The following is an 18,643-nucleotide window of genomic DNA, read 5'->3' on the forward strand; positions in this document are numbered from 1 at the left end:
CGAATAACTGTAAACAATGTACCCGTACGGTTTTAGAACCTGAAATCTGATTGGACGTAAAAGGGGATTTCCAAAAATATGGCTGCTCCACGAACACATGCTCTTTCATTCAAAATATTGGCAGAATGTTCAACAACAAAAGCAAGAGCCAGTCTCATGAAACTTCCACATGCAACAGTTGATACACCTGTATTTATGCCAGTTGGTACTCAAGGAACTTTGAAAGGCCTTGTACCTGATCAGCTGCGGGAATTAGACTGTCGGATTGTATTGGGGAACACGTACCACTTGGGGCACAGACCGGTGTGTATCAGTATGTGTAATGACAGCTGTCTTAGATAATCATATTTCATAGTTGAGATACAGAATAATGTTACCATTAAAATGACACTGGGGATGGAGTGTTACAAACCACATATGATTGTGTTAGGCTTTCATGAAAGTACTATACAAGTCATGCTGCATATTGATTCAAGATTGTAAAATATATGTTATAACTTATTTTGTGAAATCTTTGAAATGAAAATACCGATGTGATACAGGTGTAGAAAATTTAAAAAAAAAAAAAGCATAAAATCATCATTTTGATATTAAAGGTGCTTGGACACAGATTTGAAGTTAATATTTTCTCAGATTTTCTGTATAATTTCATGACTTATATGTTGCTATAGCATTTCATACTAAAATATAATAAAAATCTTATTTCATCTCAAAGTTATTGAAACTTCAAATTTCTGGACGCGTTTGATTGACACATCCTTGCACTTTCACAATTTTTAATATTATTCTTAATACTTAAGAAAAGTGGCAGTTTTGTTGTGTATTAATGAAAAGTATTAAAACTATAATCCAGAAAATTCAAAGTAGAAATGTTCGAAAGCAAAACCCCTCACAGTATTGTCAGTCCGTGCTCAGTGGTGTGTGCAGACTTTAACAATTGAACACACCCGGTGAATCGTAAACATTAACAATAACAGAGCTCGTGCCCTGTTTACAGAAACAGTTTACGTTTCATGGGTGTATTCAATTTGTTAAACTCTGTACACAACACTGAGCACGGGCTGACGATATTAGTGAGGGGGTTTGCTTTCGCACATTTCTACTCTGAATTTTCTGGATTGTAGATGTAATGTTTTTCATTAATACAAAACAAAATCGCTTCTTTTCTTAAATGTTAAGGATAAAGATAAAATTTGTGAAAGTGCAAGGATGTGTTAATCAAATGCGTCCAGGAGTTCGTAGTTCCAATAATTTCCAGATAAAATAAGTTTTTAATTATTCATGATTTGAACAAACTTCAATGTGCACTACCTGAGGATGCTTCCATATCAATATGATTGATCATGGCTTTGTTGTTCTTGAGATTAAAGAAGATTTTTAAAGATATTTCCTATATATGTTCTTTTGTAAAACTTTGATCCCCCATTATGGCCCCACCCTACAACTGGAGGATGCCTTAAACAAACTTGAATCTACACTACTTGGGGATGATTCCATATCAAATTTTGACTAATTGTGGGTTTGTTGTTCTTGAGAAGAAGATTTCTAAAGAATTTTCTTATACATTCCTATGTAAAAATTTGATCCCCCATTGTGGCCCCACCCTACCCCCGGGGGTCATGATTTGAACAAATTTGAATCAACACTACTTGAGGATGATTCCATGTCAATATGACTAATTGTGGCTTTGTTGTTCTTGAGAAGAAGATTTTTAAAGATTTTCCCTATATATTCCTATGTAAAACTTTGATCTCTCATTGTGGCCCCACCCTACCCCTGAGGTAATGATTTGAACAAACTTGAATCTACACAACCTGAGGATGATTCCATATCAATATGACTAATGGTGACTTTGTTGTTCTTGAGAAGAAGATTTTTTTTTCTATATATTTCTATATAAAACTTTGATCCCTCATTGTGGCCCCACCCTACCCCCGGGGGTCATGATTTGAACAAACTTGAATCTACACTACTTGAGGATGATTCTGTATCAATATGACTAATTAAGGCTTTGTTGTTCTTGAGAAGAAGATTTTTAAAGATTTTTTTTCTACATTTTCTATGTAAAACTTTGTTCCCCCATTGTGGCCCCACCCTACCCCCGGGGGTCATGATTTGAAAAAATTTGAATCTACACTACTTGAGGATGATTCCATATCAATATGACTAATTGTGGCTTTGTTGTTCTTGAGAAGAAGATTTTTAAAGATTTTCCCTATATATTCCTATGTAAAACTTTGATCTCCCATTGTGGCCCCACCCTACCCCTGAGGTAATGATTTGAACAAACTTGAATCTACACAACCTGAGGATGATTCCATATCAATATGTCTAATGGTGACTTTGTTGTTCTTGAGAAGAAGATTTTTTTTCTATATATTTCTATATAAAACTTTGATCCCTCATTGTGGCCCCACCCTACCCCAGGGGTCATGATTTGAACAAACTTGAATCTACACTACTTGAGGATGATTCCATGTCAATATGACTAATTGTGGCTTTGTTGTTCTTGAGAAGAAAATTTTTAAAGATTTTCCCTATATATTCCTATGTAAAACTTTGAATCCCCACTGTGGTCCCGCCCTACCCCCGGGGGTCATCATTTGAACAAATTTGAATCTACACTACCTGAGGATGATTCCCTTTCAATATGACTAATTAAGGCTTTGTTGTTCTTGAGAAGAAGATTTTTAAAGATTTTTTTCTACATTTTCTATGTAAAACTTTGTTCCCCCATTGTGGCCCCACCCTACCCCCAGGGGTCATGATTTGAACAAACTTGAATCTACACTACTTGAGGATGATTCCATATCAATATGACTAATTGTGGCTTTGTTGTTCTTGAGAAGAAGATTTTTAAAGATTTTCCCTATACATTCCTATGTAAGAGTTTGATCCCCCATTGTGGCCCCACCCTACCCCCAGGGGTCATGATTTGAACAAAATTGAATCTACACTATGTAATGAAGGTTTCACGTAAGTATAAACTTTTCTGGCTCAATGGTTGTTGAGAAGAAGATTTTTAAAAGATGACACCAAATTTTCACCAATTCTTAATTATCTCCCCTTGAAAGAGGGTGTGGCCCTTCATTTGAACAAATCTGAACCCCCTTCACCCAAGGATGCTTTGTGGCAAGTTTGGTTGAAATTGGCCCAGTGGTTCTGGAGAAGAAGTCGAAAATGTGAAAAGTTTACAGACGGACGGACAGACAGAAGGACTACAGACAAAATGTGATCAGAAAACTCACTTGAGCTTTCAGCTCAGGTGAGCTAAAAAGTAACAGGAAAGTAGAAAATATATGGCTGAATTGGGAATCAAACCTAGAACCCCTGCATCACTAGTCAGGTGCTCTACCAACTGAGTTACCCAGATCAATGTCCTGCTGGGCCCAAACCATTACAGAAATAATATATTTATTATGCCCTGATATATTCTGAAGAAAACCTTTATTTGTCTGTCAAAACATTACTCAAGATTTATTGTTGCCACTGTTTATACTTCTTATCTTTAGTATAAATAAGTTGTGTATTCAAAATCAACACATGCCCCTGATTGGCTGTAATTTCGAGAATTCACTGAATTTGGTGGTAGTTTGCTTTATATTTAAATTATTTTGCAACATAGGCTTTTAAAAAGCATTTAAAAAGTATTTCAATAAACAAAAAGAACAGATTAAATTTATTAGAAAACAAACTTTTTACTGGTGTAAATGAAGTTTGAAAAACTTATGGTGTTGTGTGTGACATTTTGGGCAAATTAACATAGTACTGAAGAAGTTGCCTATCCTGTTAGTATATAGGTCCCTGCTAATATCCCTCCAATATTCATGATTTTTAACCTAATTAGACTAAGGGCAATAAGCACAACATCTCCATTGCCATATTGTTGATGCTTGCAGACTTATGAACTGGTCATAGCACCAAATGTGATGGGAAGGGAGAAAATATGACAGACAATTAAGACCAGGATTCGAACCTGGGTCCCTTGAACTCTAGACAGGTGCTCTAACAACTGAGCTATCTGGTTATTTATGTCTGCCAATTTAACTTGCTTGGTGCCACAAAAGGAATAAAGAATACCATGAGCCAAGGTCAGATATGTAATTTGAAAGTATAAATTCTTTTCATGCAATAAACTTGTTCACTCTTTGAACAAACTTTCCATTAATGTCCAGAAACCAAGTATAAACATGTTATATAACATGTTGCGTAAACATGTTAATCAGAATAATTGTATTTTTATTTCAGATGAAAGCTGTATTCTATCAATTTGCACCAGATCAAATTATAAACTTGGCTATTTACTAATATCTCTGTGGTGGCAGCTTGAATAAAATTCAAGCTAGCCTCCTGATATCAATCAACAGATAGTGTGGATTTTTTATAAGCAATGACTTCCTTAAACTTACCTCACACCAAACTATCAAACTGTGGTTTATGATGGTGTATATTTCATATCAAACAAGTCCAATCTGTCGGTAAAAATGTCCTTACTTGTGCCAATGTTTAAAAAAGTTTCTCATGAGTCATGGCTAGTTCTTCATATACTTTAATTTCAATAGGGTGTTAAATATTATCCCTTGTGGCACTTTTCATCTTTACATCATTCCTAGTATGACAGTGTGGTTCATTATCTTTTATTTGTGACAACTTTAGAAGCTGCATAAAAATGTAAGGTTTATAAATTATTAGCTAATTATTTTATCTTGATTATTCAGGGTCCAGAATTGCTGGAGAAAGCTGGTGGTTTACATGAGTTTATGAAATGGGACAGAGCTCTTCTAACTGTAAGTTGTACCAAGTTTATGAAATGGGACAGTGCTCTTTTAACTGTAAGTTGTACCAAGTTTATGACATGGGACAGGGCTCTTTTAACTGTAAGTTGTACCAAGTTTATGAAATGGGACAAGGCTCTTCTAACTGTAAGTTGTACCAAGTTTATGAAATGGGACAGGGCTCTTTTAACTGTAAGTAACTGTGATTAGTCATGATCTTTCTCTGCTTAAGAATGCATGGTTTTTAAATTGTTATTGTATAAAGACATACATTTGTATGAACTATAATGCGAAGTAAAATAATGACATCATCTAAACCTTATATTTTATGTATATCTTAATTTTGATGCAGCAATTTTGCCCTCCATGTACAAATGATTTTAAATAATAAATGATGATGTCTAAAAATAACTATGATTAATATTGAGCTATAAGCTTCCTGTCTGAAATGTCTCTTTTGGTGGCATTCAATCAGAACTCTTTGTCAGTCATGTAAATGAAATGCAACTATTCTGACATTATATGAAATTAAATCATTACCTGTTGTGGTAATGTGTGTTGTAGGACAGTGGAGGCTTTCAGATGGTGTCTCTCCTAAAACTGGCGGAAATCACAGAAGAAGGAGTGAAATTCCAGTCCCCCCATGATGGGTCAGAGATGATGTTAACTCCAGAACACTCAATACATATACAAAATGCCATAGGTAACTAACTTCAGACCAGAATGCCATAGGTAACTATCTTCAGAAGATAATGCCTTAGGTAACTATCCTCAGACCATAATGCCATAGGTAACACTCCTCTGAAGATAATGCCATATGTAACTATCCTCACACCATAATGCCATATAGGTAACTATCTCAGGGTTCTCCATCATTTCAAATTTAACTGTGGCGCAAGACTTACGTGAAGTGTTAAATTTCACGGTCATTTTGCAACCGAATTCGCGAGGACACAGAGACATCCCCCCCCCCCACACACACACACACCAAGGTACACGCGCTATTATAAATAAATATTAGCTATAAGTATCTGAAAATAATAATACAAGAAATAACGAAGTTCGAAGTGTTTAACCCTGATTAAAAAAACTAGTGTTCATTAAACGACAGAGGAAATTCTGGTAGGTCACACTTGTATTCAAGCTTTCATTCATATAAATATATTGTATTTGCAACTTTCGGTCTCAGTTGACTTTAGTATCGTAAAACTTCTGATTTAGAAAAACACTTTGGAAATTCTAAAGTCATTAAATACTATTTTTATGGATTATTTATATTAATTTTTCAACATTACAACAATACACGATTACGATACATGTGCTATTTGATTCACATTGACAAATCAATATAAGTTAGACGTGATTACCTTGAGTAAAGCTAGGTAATTAATTACCCTAGTATTAAACATTTAATTTGCAATTATCCCAATGTGTGAAAAAAGGGTTTCTCTCTTTTCATTCATGCGTAAATTCCAGTAAGCCGAACAATGGCCCCTGATTTGAGTTAATTTACGATTTAAACTAAGAAAAACCGTACTTTATTTGGAGGTTCATTTTGAGATTTATAATTTATACTTTCATCTTCTTGATCGACAATATTCTTAACTGTGGCGCTAATTTTTAACTGTGGCGGAACTGTGGCGCTGATTTTTTAACTGTGGCGCTAGGGAATTTAACTATGGCAGGGCCGCCACGTTAAACGGCTCATGGAGAACCCTGCTATCTTCACACCATAATGCCAAAGGTAATTATCCTCAGAGGATTATACCATAGCTAACTAACTTCAGACCATAATACCATAGGTAACTAGCCTCATACCATAATTCCATAGATAACTATCCTCAGACCATAATGCCTTAAATAACTAGCCTCAGTCAGACCATAAATCCTCAAACCATAATGCCATAGGTAACTATTCTCAGACCATAATGCCATTATAGGTAACTCTCCTCACACCATAATGCCATAGGTAACTATCTTCAGATCATAATATCATAGGTAACTACCCTCAGATGATAATACCATAGCTAACTAACTTCAGACCACAATACCAAAAGGTAACTAGCCTCATACCATAATACCATAGGTAACTATCCTCAGACCATAATGCCATAAGTAACTAGCCTCAGTCAGACCATAATGCCATAGGTAACTATCAATAGACCATAATGCCATAGGTAACTAGCCTCAGACCATAATGCCATAGGTTACTAACTTCAGACCATAATACCATAGGTAGTTAGCCTCAGCCAGACGATAATGCCATAGGTAACTATTTTCAGACCATAATACCATAGATAACTATCCTCAGAAGATAATGCCATAGGAAACTATCCTCAGAAGATAATGCCATAGGAAACTATCCTCAGAAGATAATGCCATAGGTAACTTTCCTTAGAAGATAATGCCATAGGTAACTTTCGTCAGAAGATAATGTCATAGGTAACTTTCGTCAGAAGATAATGTCATAGGTAACTTTCGTCAGAAGATAATGTCATAGGTAACTTTCGTCAGAAGATAATGTCATAGGTAACTATCCTCAGAAGATAATGTCATAGGTAACTATCCTCAGAAGATAATGTCATAGGTAACCTTCGTCAGAAGATAATGTCATAGGTAACTTTCCTCAGAATACAATGCAATAAGTAACATAATAGATAACACTTCATACTATAGAATACTTACAATGCTAAGGTAACTAAACACCCAACACTCCATAGTACAGAATGTCATAGATAACTGAACACTCAACACTCCACAGTACAGAATGTCAAAGATAACTAAACACCCAACACTCCATAGTACAGAATGTCAAAGATAACTAAACACTCAACACTCCATAGAACAGAATGTCAAAGATAACTAAACACTCAACACTCCATAGTACAGAATATTAAAGATAACTAAACACCCAACACTCCATAGTACAGAATATCAAAGATAACTAAACACTCAACACTCCATGGTACAGAATATCAAAGATAACTAAACACTCAACACTCCATAGTACAGAATGTCAAAGATAACTAAACACCCAACACTCCATAGTACAGAATGTCAAAGATAACTAAACACTCAACACTCCATAGTACAGAATATGTCAAAGATAACTAAACACTCAACACTCCATAGTACAGAATATCAAAGATAACATTGAACATTCCATTCAAATTTTATTAAAATGCCATAAGTCACTAAACATGGAACATACCATACTGCAGAATGCTGTAGGTAAACATTATATTACAGAATGCCAAAGGTAATTAACCACAGAATACTTCATACATATAAAAAAGTCATACATAACTATACAATTACCTTACTCTATATGTATACAGAGTGTCATACATAACTAAACACAAACCACTCCACACATATACAGAATGTCATACATAACTAAACACAGACCACTCCACACATATACAGAATGTCATACATAACTAAACACAGACCACTCCATACATACACAGAATGTCATACATAACTAAACACAGATCACTCCATACATATACAGAATGTCATACATAACTAAACACAGACCATTCCATACATATACAGAATGCCATACATACCGGGTAACTAAACACAGACCACTCCATACATATACAGAATGTCATCTTAACTAAACACAGACCACTCCATACATATACAGAATGTCATACATAACTATACAATTACCTTGTACCATAGGACTGGCGGTAAATTTAGATTTTGCTTTCATGTTGCTGTGGTGTATTTGCCAGAAGAATCACAGTTTTTTTAAGTCACGCCCACCTTTTGGCATCAAGCCATACTGTGTCAAGACCTTGACTTATGAATGAATGATGTCAATTTCAAGACCAAGGCAATGGCTGATGAATGAATTAAGTCAACATTTTAAATTTCAAAAATTCTTACATTATTTAGCTTGTCGGTGTCCGCTTCATAAATGGTTCTGTATGTTTAGTAAATGATACGTCCTATCTCGAATTCTCGTCATTTTCTTTCCCGTCTCCAAATACATATAGCAATTTCACATCAGAAGTCCCCGCATTTTTTTTTACTTCCAATACCATTTCAAACTTTCATTAAAATGTCACAAATCATTTCATTTTTTTTCTGTACGCCGATTGCCATAAAGAAAAAGTTCAATGCCGATGTTTCCCATATCCATCCCCCCTTTTTTCCAAAAAAAAAAAAAAACGATCTAGAAAGATAAATTTTCTTTCAGAGTTGACGGCTTGAACATAAAAGCCTACAATCGCTACCCCTATACCTGTACCTGACAAAAATCATGTTTTCTGCGTCTTCAACATTTCAAAGATACAATATCTTCACACGTACCAATTCCGATTTTTCAATCAACAACTTGTAGTAGCAGTGCCGCAGTAAAGTATGATCCTTGCAGATGGAGACAGCTATTTATACAGACTCCGGACCGTGTCTTGACACCTCGTAGTAGGCGGTGCTATTTATCAACTCGCTTTTCTCTCATTGGTCCTCTGGTACAAGTAACTTACACAATAGATATTAATTGGTTAGCTGTAAATACACTCACAGTTTTTATTCACTCGGGGCTCCGCCCCTCGTGAATGAAAAACTGTGAGTGTATTTACAGCTAACCAATTAATATCTATAGTGTAACTATAACTTACTCTATACGTATACAGAGTGTCATACATAACTAAACACAAACCACTCCACACATATACAGAATGTCATACATAACTAAACACAGACCACTCCATACATATACAGAATGTCATACATAACTAAACACAGACCACTCCACACATATACAGAATGTCATACATAACTAAACACAGACCACTCCACACATATACAGAATGTCATACATAACTAATCACAGACCACTCCATACATATACAGAATGTCATACATAACTAAACACAGACCACTCCATACATATACAGAATGTCATACCTAACTAAACACAGGCCACTTCATACATATACAGAATGTCATACCTAACTGAACACAAACCACTCCACACATATACAGAATGTCATACATAACTGAACACAGACCACTCCATACATATACAGAATGTCATACCTAACTAAACACAGGCCACTTCATACATATACAGAATGTCATACATAACCAATCACAGACCACTCCATACATATACAGAATGTCATACCTAACTAAACACAGAATACTTCATTTATATATGTTATAACATTTACACACAAATCTCCAAGAAAAATAAACAAGAGGCTCAGGGGCCACATTGCTCACCTGAGCACTGTGGCTAGGAAAGAAGCAAAAATCAGTTTAGTATTAAAATGCTTAAATGCATAAGTGGTCCCGACCTACCCCTAAAAGGGAGGGGGGGGGGGGTTATGATTTCAACAAAATTGAATCTACACTAACTAAGGATGCTTACACATTTTTTTTTACTAACTGTAACTTTTTCCCTACAAGTTTAAACTTTCATTTTGGCCCCTACCTACCCCTGAGGGTCATGATTTGATCAAACTTGAATCTACACTATCTGAGAATGCTTCCATATAAATATGACCAATCAAGACTTTGCTGTTCTTGAGATGAAGATTTTTAAAGATTTTCCCTATGTATTCCTATGTAAAACTTTGATTGCCCACTGTGGCCCCACCCTTCCCCCAGGAGTCATGATTTGAAGAAATTTGAATCAACACTACCTGAGGATGCTTCCATATAAATATGATCAATATTGGCTTTGTTGTTCTTGAGAAGAAGATATTTAAAGATTTTCCCTATGTATTCCTATGTAAAACTTTGATCGCCCACTGTGGCCCCACCCTACCCCGGGAGTCATGATTTGAACAAACTTGAATCAACACTACCTGAGAATGCTTCCACATAAATGTGACCAATCATGGCTTTGTTGTTCTTGAGAAGAAGGTTTTTAAAGATTTTCCCCATGTATTCCTATGTAAAACTTTGATCACCCACTGTGGCCCCACCCTACCCCTGGGGGTCATGATTTGAAAAAAACTTGAATCTACACTACCTGAGGATGCTTCCACATAAGTTTCATACTTTCTAACACAGTGGTTCTTGAGAAGAAGATTTTTGAAAGATGCCATAAATTTTTCATGAGTTCGCAATTATCTCCCCTTGGAAGAAGGCGTGGCCCTTCATTTGTACAAAATTGAATCCCCTTCATCCAAGGATACTCTGTGCCAAGTTTGGTTGAAATTGGCCCAGTGGTTCTGGAGAAGAAGATGAAAATGTGAAAAGTTTACAACAACGACCATGACGACAGACAACAGACAAATTGATCAGAAAAGCTCACTTGAGCCTTTGGCTGAGGTGAGCTAAAAACTAGTAATTTTGAAATGAAGAGTTCAGAGAGGGTGATTGAAAAAAGTACACTGTTCCCCCCCAAAAAAATCGAGATATAACCATCGGTGTAAAATAAACCCTTGTAATTAAATGTAGGTAATATATTTCAGGTGCAGATATTATCATGCAGCTTGACGATGTTGTACACAGCTGTATAACGGGACCTAGAGTAGAGGAGGCAATGTACAGGTGTCACCAAAAATCTACAATTATCCAATAACATCACTGAATATATTCAGTATTGTTCACTTTATATGACATTGTGTATTTATGAAAAATATGTCAAGTTCATATACTTAATTCAGCACAATAATTATAAATGCAGAAATACTCTCATATTTATTTTTGAGGTGGAATGAAGTACTGGTATCTCTATGTTGCAGTTTTGTTTCTCCATGTTTTATGTAAATCTGATTCTTTCTGTTTTAGGACAATCAGGTGGCTAGACAGATGTATTAAAGCTCACAAAAGACCACATGATCAAAACATATTTCCTATTGTACAAGGTGGTCTGTATCCAGAACTCAGGAAAAGGTGTGCTCAAGGTACATTTGTTGTCAGAACCTGATAGTAAATCACAAACCCTGGTAGTAAGATAAATACTGGTGTCGTATTAGATGCTGGTCTGTTTTAACATGACATTCAAATTTTAGTGAAACATAATTAAAGTGGTTAAAGTTAGATGTTTGAACAGTTTTAACAGAGGACTAATGAGCCAAGTTTATTTTGGTTGGTTGTGGTTAATAACTTAGCTTTAATGTAATTTCAGTTGACAAAAAGAGGTTTTTAACCCTAGTAGTGCTGAACCCGGAATTTTCCGGTAAACAAAGCCATGTGCTGTGAGCTGACCCTGAAATATTCCGGGTGACAGCAACAATATTTTTAAACCAATATTTTAGGCGGCCAATGGAAATTTTGTCTAATAAAAGCACTTTCCTTATTTGGTAATAGGTTTGAATGAATAAAAAATTCCATTACTTAAATGAAATGTAATTGGTTGTGTAAATTTAGACAGGTGAAAAGGTCATGTTTATTCCGCGTGATTCAAAATGGCGGCATATTCAAGAAAACATTTTTCAATGTTCTAGTAAAGTTGTTTAGAGACTAAAATCACGGTAAAAAACTTGATAGATATTTACTACAAGATGTTTTTGACATTTTATAAGCAGAAGATTATGCTAAACATTTTAAATGTGAAATTTGCTAGACGGCGATCGACCCATGCCAAGGTTGGATTCACGGGTGTAGACTTCGATATGTCCGAGTTAAAAATGATCCTAAGTATTTTATTTCATATAAACTCAACAGAAATAAAGACAATCATATCATGACTAATGAAAACAATAGTTTAAAGAAGTCAGGTTAAGAGAGAAATACAGCAAATGTCGAGATTCCACATCAAGGCAAAATCAACAATGGCGGACACTAACTTTTGACGAAGGTATTTCATACGATGTGACTACACAAACATTGAAAAGTTGTACTAAAACTATGTCCCTGTATAAAAAATCATCTGTATTATCGTCAGTAAGCATCATAGTGAATATATATGAATAAAAGTTTAGTCCTATGAAGAAAATGTTGTGTTATTTATAATATATTTGCTTTACCTGTAAATTACCTATTTGTTTACTCAAAGAATGAAAACTTGCTATCAAAATATTTGAAGTCCTATCTCTGCTGAACATTTTGATGTTTAATGTGTCTATGTTTTTTCAATAAAATTTGAATTAAATTGCCTAAACAAATGCACCCCAACGCAGGCAAAAATATTCAGCTCAGAGCACTAACAGTGTGTATTTTATATAGAGCTTTTAGGGTTAACTCACCTTAACAAAGGTAAAAGTTATAGGAGCAAGTCCATTCCCAAGTAACCATAAGACCTACCTGGACCAAACTTGCATGGATGAGTTCTGATAGACTCACTTCAGATGCTGGATATGACCTAAATTTTCTGGATGATTGAACAGGTTAATTGATCCATGGGTGTTCACTACCAAACATGCTTCTTTTGCTGAATCTCACCTACATTTTACAAGTGATTGAACAGGTTAAGGTTTAGAGCAGGTCCATTCCCAAACAATAATAAGCCCTATGACGACTTCACTTGCATGGATGGTTCATCTAGGTTCCTACTAAGACTACCAGATATTGGATGGAGCTTCGGTTGCTGCATCTGACCTACATTTTCTGAATGAAAATGTGTCCGAAGTTCCTAATTAACTATAAACTCTATGTTGATAAAACTTGATAAGATGATGCAACTAGGGATGCACACTACCAGACTTGCTCCGGTTGCTGGATCTGACCTACATTTTCCTGATGATTGAACAGATTAAAAGTTTTTAATTAGGGTCCATTCCTACATGTAAGTTACTACAAGCCTTATGGTGACTGAACTTGCATGGATGATGCATCTAAGGATGCTCACTAGGCTGCACCTGACCTATATTTCTAGATGAGTGACAAATTTTGAAGTTTTTGAAGCATGTTCACTCTAAAGTTGATATAAATTTTACTTTGTCCAAACTTGTATAAATGATGTATCTCAGAATTTACACTACCAAACATGCTTTGGATACAGCATCTGACCTACCAGGATGATTTGACCTACATTTTTCAGGTGATTGAAATAGTTTTTGGAGCAGGTCCTTTGGTTAGAACTATGAATCTTATCCAGACCAAACTTGCATGTATGTGGCATCTTAGTATGCACACTACCAAAACATTCCTTTGATGTGAGACTTTGCCTTCATTTATTAATTACATTGTATGATGGGCTTTGTAATCTTTGATTACCAATGTGTCAGTTGGTAGTTCGAGTTTACTTAAATGTGCCACAGAGTTGACAAAGAGGAATAACTAGGAATTACTATTGGTGGTTTAAGGTGTTATTATTGGTATTCACAGAGTGAAAGAGAGATGTACCAGGCTTTGCTATTGGTCATTTTATGTTGTATGTGTTTACAGAGTTGACAAAGAGAGATGTACCAGGCTTTGCTATTGGTCATTTTATGGTGTATGTGTTTACAGAGTTGACAAAGAGAGATGTACCAGGCTTTGCTATTGGTCATTTTATGTTGTATGTGTTTACAGAGTTGACAAAGAGAGATGTACCAGGCTTTGCTATTGGTCATTTTATGGTGTATGTGTTTACAGAGTTGACAAAGAGAGATGTACCAGGCTTTGCTATTGGTCATTTTATGGTGTATGTGTTTACAGAGTTGACAAAGAGAGATGTACCAGGCTTTGCTATTGGTCATTTTATGGTGTATGTGTTTACAGAGTTGACAAAGAGAGATGTACCAGGCTTTGCTATTGGTCATTTTATGGTGTATGTGTTTACAGAGTTGACAAAGAGAGATGTACCAGGCTTTGCTATTGGTCATTTTATGGTGTATGTGTTTACAGAGTTGACAAAGAGAGATGTACCAGGCTTTGCTATTGGTCATTTTATGGTGTATGTGTTTACAGAGTTGACAAAGAGAGATGTACCAGGCTTTGCTATTGGTCATTTTATGGTGTATGTGTTTACAGAGTTGACAAAGAGAGATGTACCAGGCTTTGCTATTGGTTATTTTATGTTGTATGTGTTTACAGAGTTGACAAAGAGAGATGTACCAGGCTTTGCTATTGGTGGATTAAGTGGAGGGGAATCAAAGGATGAATTCTGGAAAATGGTGGACATTTCAACAGATCATTTACCTAGAGACAAACCTCGCTACTTGATGGGAGTAGGGTGAGATTTTTTTTTTAGTAATAATTTTAGAATGCTATGTTTGTTTCAATATATTCTTCCTTTACATACAGTGTATGTATGTACTCTCTTGAAATTTCTTCCAAAAAAAAAAAAACTAACATTTTTTAAGGTGATTGAGTGATAAATTATTACCAGTATTTATATAGACTGTGATACTGGTAAATTTGAATTCTGTCTTAAATGTTGTTTTGTTTTTTCCTCCAAGAGAAGTGAATTAACTTTGGTTAAAGTGAGAGTTAATCATCTTAACCATGCTGATAAAAAATTAGATATTGAATGTATACATAAGTGAATGTTTCTGATCAAAATTTTTTCATTCTCTCCTCCAGAACCAATGAGCTAATGTTAATTAAACTTGGCACAATTATCCTTGGTTGAAAGGAATTCAGTTTTATTCAAATGAACGAGGGCATGCCAATTCCAAGAGAAGATAATCACAAATTGGCAGAAGTAGGGTTTGGTCAGTTAAAAAGTTTATTTTTGAGAACCACTGGACCAGAAAAAATGTAATATGAAAGCTTCCTGACATATTGTTGATTCAAGTTTATTCAAAGCATGGCCCCTGGTCATAAGATGGGGCCATAGTAGGGGATCAAAGTTTGAAACAATGATATATAGATAAAAGTCTTTAAAAATTTTCCCTCGAAGAATTCTTTTGGCCATGATAAGTCATACTTGATGCAAGAATTTTTAGGTAGTGCAAATTGTTTAAATATTAAAATGGCTGTTGAGGGTAGGGTGCAGCCATAAATAAAGATCAAAGATTGTGAATACATAAGAAAAAATCTTTAAAAATCTTCTCATTGACAAGAACAACAGGCAAAGATGAGATACATCAATATACAAGCATTCTCAGGTATTGTAGATTCATATTTGTTCAAATCATGGCCTGGGAGTGGGGATGGGGGTTTTGGATGGCCACAATAAAGGATCAAAGTTTTACATGGGATTGTGTGGAATTTTTCTTTCAAGAACAACTGGGGCATGATTAGTCATATTGTTATGCAAGCGTTCTCAGGTATGGTATTGCTGATTCAAGATTAAAATCATTGGGGGAGGGGGGGGGCTATAGGGGATCAAAGTTTTACATGGGAATGTATAGGATAAAAAAATCTTTTAAAGTCTTCTCAAGAACATAAGGACAATTATTAGTCATATTAATATAAGAAATAGGAAAAAAAACTATCTGTAGATTGTGTAGAGTCACGTTAGTTTGAATTATGACTTGAGGGATGGGATGAGGTATTAATAGTAGCTCATAGTTTTACATAGGATTATTTAAGGATATTTTTTTAAATATGTTCTCAAGAACCACTGGGCCATGGTCATTCATATTGATATGCAAGCATCCCAATGTAGTACAGATTCATATTTGTTCAAAACTTGGCTCCTGGGGTTAAGATGGGGCTTAAATAGGTATTCAAATTACATGAGAATTTATAGGAAATAGGAAAGAAATTCAAGAATAGCAAAACCACACTAAATCATATTAAAACATCTTCAAGTGTGGAAATGAGCTTTTTCAAATTATGGACCATGGGGTTATCATGGGGCTAAAATAAGCAATAAAATTTTACACAGTGCATGTGTATAGGAGAAGAAGGTCTTTAAAAATCTTTCTCAAACAGCAAGACTGTGGTAGTCATATTTGCATTGAAGCACCCCCATTGTTGTGATCTTGACTCCTGACCTCTTTGGACTTGGGGACCTTAATAAGGGTTAAATTTTTCATGGGAATAGATGAACTAGAATCTTTAAAAATCTTTTGAAGAACAGCAGGGCCAATGTGACACAGGTGAGCATTGTGGCCCATGGTTCTTTTGTTTATATTGACAGCTTTGCTGTTGACCTTGTGGTGTGTGTGGCTCTGGGCTGTGATATGTTTGATTGTGTTTTTCCTACCAGAACTGCTGTAAGTCAATCTTTTTTCATTTGCTATATGTACTTAGTAACAGATATCACATTTCTATTAGAATATAAAAATAGTATGCCTGTTAGTTTATGTGTTTGACACTGACATTGGATTTGGAAGAAAACATTTCTTGACATAAAATGCATCAATTTTACAGAGGTTCGGCAATGCATTGACATCCACAGGGACCTTAGTTCTACACAGGTCAGAGTTCGCTGAAGATTTTCATCCAATCGAGGAAGACTGTTTATGTTCGACTTGTAAGAATTACACGCGGGCCTATCTACACAGTATCGTAGAGAACGAGGCAGTGTCGTGTTCTCTTATCACTATACACAATGTAGCATACCAGGTACAGTAGTAATATTTTGTTACAAAAGAAAAAAAGAATTATTGTACAGTCAAACCTCATGATCTTGAACTCAACAGGACTGAGAAAGAAAGCTTAAGATATCTAAGGATCTGAGATATATTTAGTTGAAAATGCAAAAAGAAATACACTGTAGTGGTTGGAACGTTCCACATATCCGTGGTATTTGCGTTATCAATGTTCCAGATACCAAAGTTCATCTGTAGTAATATATGAGTATTTATGACAAACTTCATGGAAATTTTTCCTGGGATAGCCCAACAGGAAATTCTTTTTGAATTTTTTTTTTCAATTTAAAAACATTGTTTGCTACTGAATTTTATCTTTTTAGCTACGACTGATGAGAACCATGCACAATAAGATAGTGGAAGACAAGTTTCCCGAGTTTATTCAGGACTTTTTTAACAAACTGTATCAAGATGGTGATTACCCTCAGTGGGCCGTAGATGCACTAGCTTCTGTCAATGTCCAGCTTAAGAAATCCTGATTGTGGCTTAAAAGACTACAAAACAGGTGAAATGAATTGACTGTGTCAGCAGCTATTCCTGAAATTTTCATAAATTAATTAGCAGGAACTGGATAAATAGGCAGCAAGTATCCTTGAAATAGATGTGTGCAATTTGACAACAAGGTGCTCAGTATGTGTGTCTGGATTCACAGGCAACTTGTGTGATGTTTTCTTTTACATTTAGAATGGAAGCTGGCATCCACACAATATTGATTATTAATTTTACTAATTGCAAGTGCTTATAGAGGTAACAGGATTTCAAATACAGATACTAAGTTCCATTTGTCAGTTTAGATACTGAAGCAGACATCTGACTGTGCATTTCATCAGCTGTTTTTAAGTGTCAGTATTTGTAATTCCTTTTTAGGTTATAAAGATGAAAAAGATATGTGCTATTAAATTAAGGTCCCATTTCTTTTATACATTCAAGGGTCATACATTTGGATCTGTAGGAATCAAATGACTCAGAATGTTAACTCAAAGACACAGCTGTCACCTTCAACTGTAATTGGAAACCTTTTTACTAGAAGTCAGAAAAAGTAAAAAGGGAAACACGTTTTGCACACCTGTATTATATTCAAGAAATATGACACTCTTTATTCAGACATTAAATTTTATCTATGTGTTGGAAATTTTTTATTCTCTCCATTATCGCAATCATATTTCTACTGGGTTGATTTCAATGGTTATATATATATATATATATATATATATATATATATATATATATATATATATATATATATATATATATATATATATATATATATATATATATATATATATGATTTTTTATAAACAAAATGAATTAATTTTTTAATCACATCCTTTATTGTACAATAACTCCACTATACTATAAGCCATTTATAAATCCCAATCACATTTCGTTATCATGTTATACTCTTCAACACTGGTGGATTCGATGGGGATCCCCCCCCCCCCTTTGTGATCAAAAATATACGTAAGTCTAATAAATTCATTAAATTCA

The 18,643-nt window shown here is 34.9% G+C and overlaps 1 protein-coding gene across 1 annotated transcript; it reads left to right on the plus strand.

Moving 5' to 3' along the window:
* The first annotated feature begins 78 nt into the window (after positions 1-78).
* LOC133173636 (queuine tRNA-ribosyltransferase catalytic subunit 1-like) lies at positions 79-18,280 on the plus strand. The gene is made up of 9 exons (XM_061308618.1): positions 79-303; positions 4,719-4,787; positions 5,340-5,478; positions 11,216-11,294; positions 11,535-11,650; positions 14,706-14,844; positions 16,702-16,777; positions 16,935-17,129; positions 17,479-18,280. The coding sequence occupies exons 1-9, from the start codon at positions 79-81 to the stop codon at positions 17,632-17,634; spliced, it is 1,194 nt and encodes a 397-aa protein (XP_061164602.1). The 3' UTR covers positions 17,635-18,280.
* Positions 18,281-18,643: the final 363 nt, after the last annotated feature.

Source organism: Saccostrea echinata, unplaced genomic scaffold, assembly GCF_033153115.1.
Source record: "Saccostrea echinata isolate AGI-Se365-2 ecotype Australia unplaced genomic scaffold, CSIRO_AGI_Sech_v1 ptg000056l, whole genome shotgun sequence".
NCBI lineage: Eukaryota > Metazoa > Mollusca > Bivalvia > Ostreida > Ostreidae > Saccostrea > Saccostrea echinata.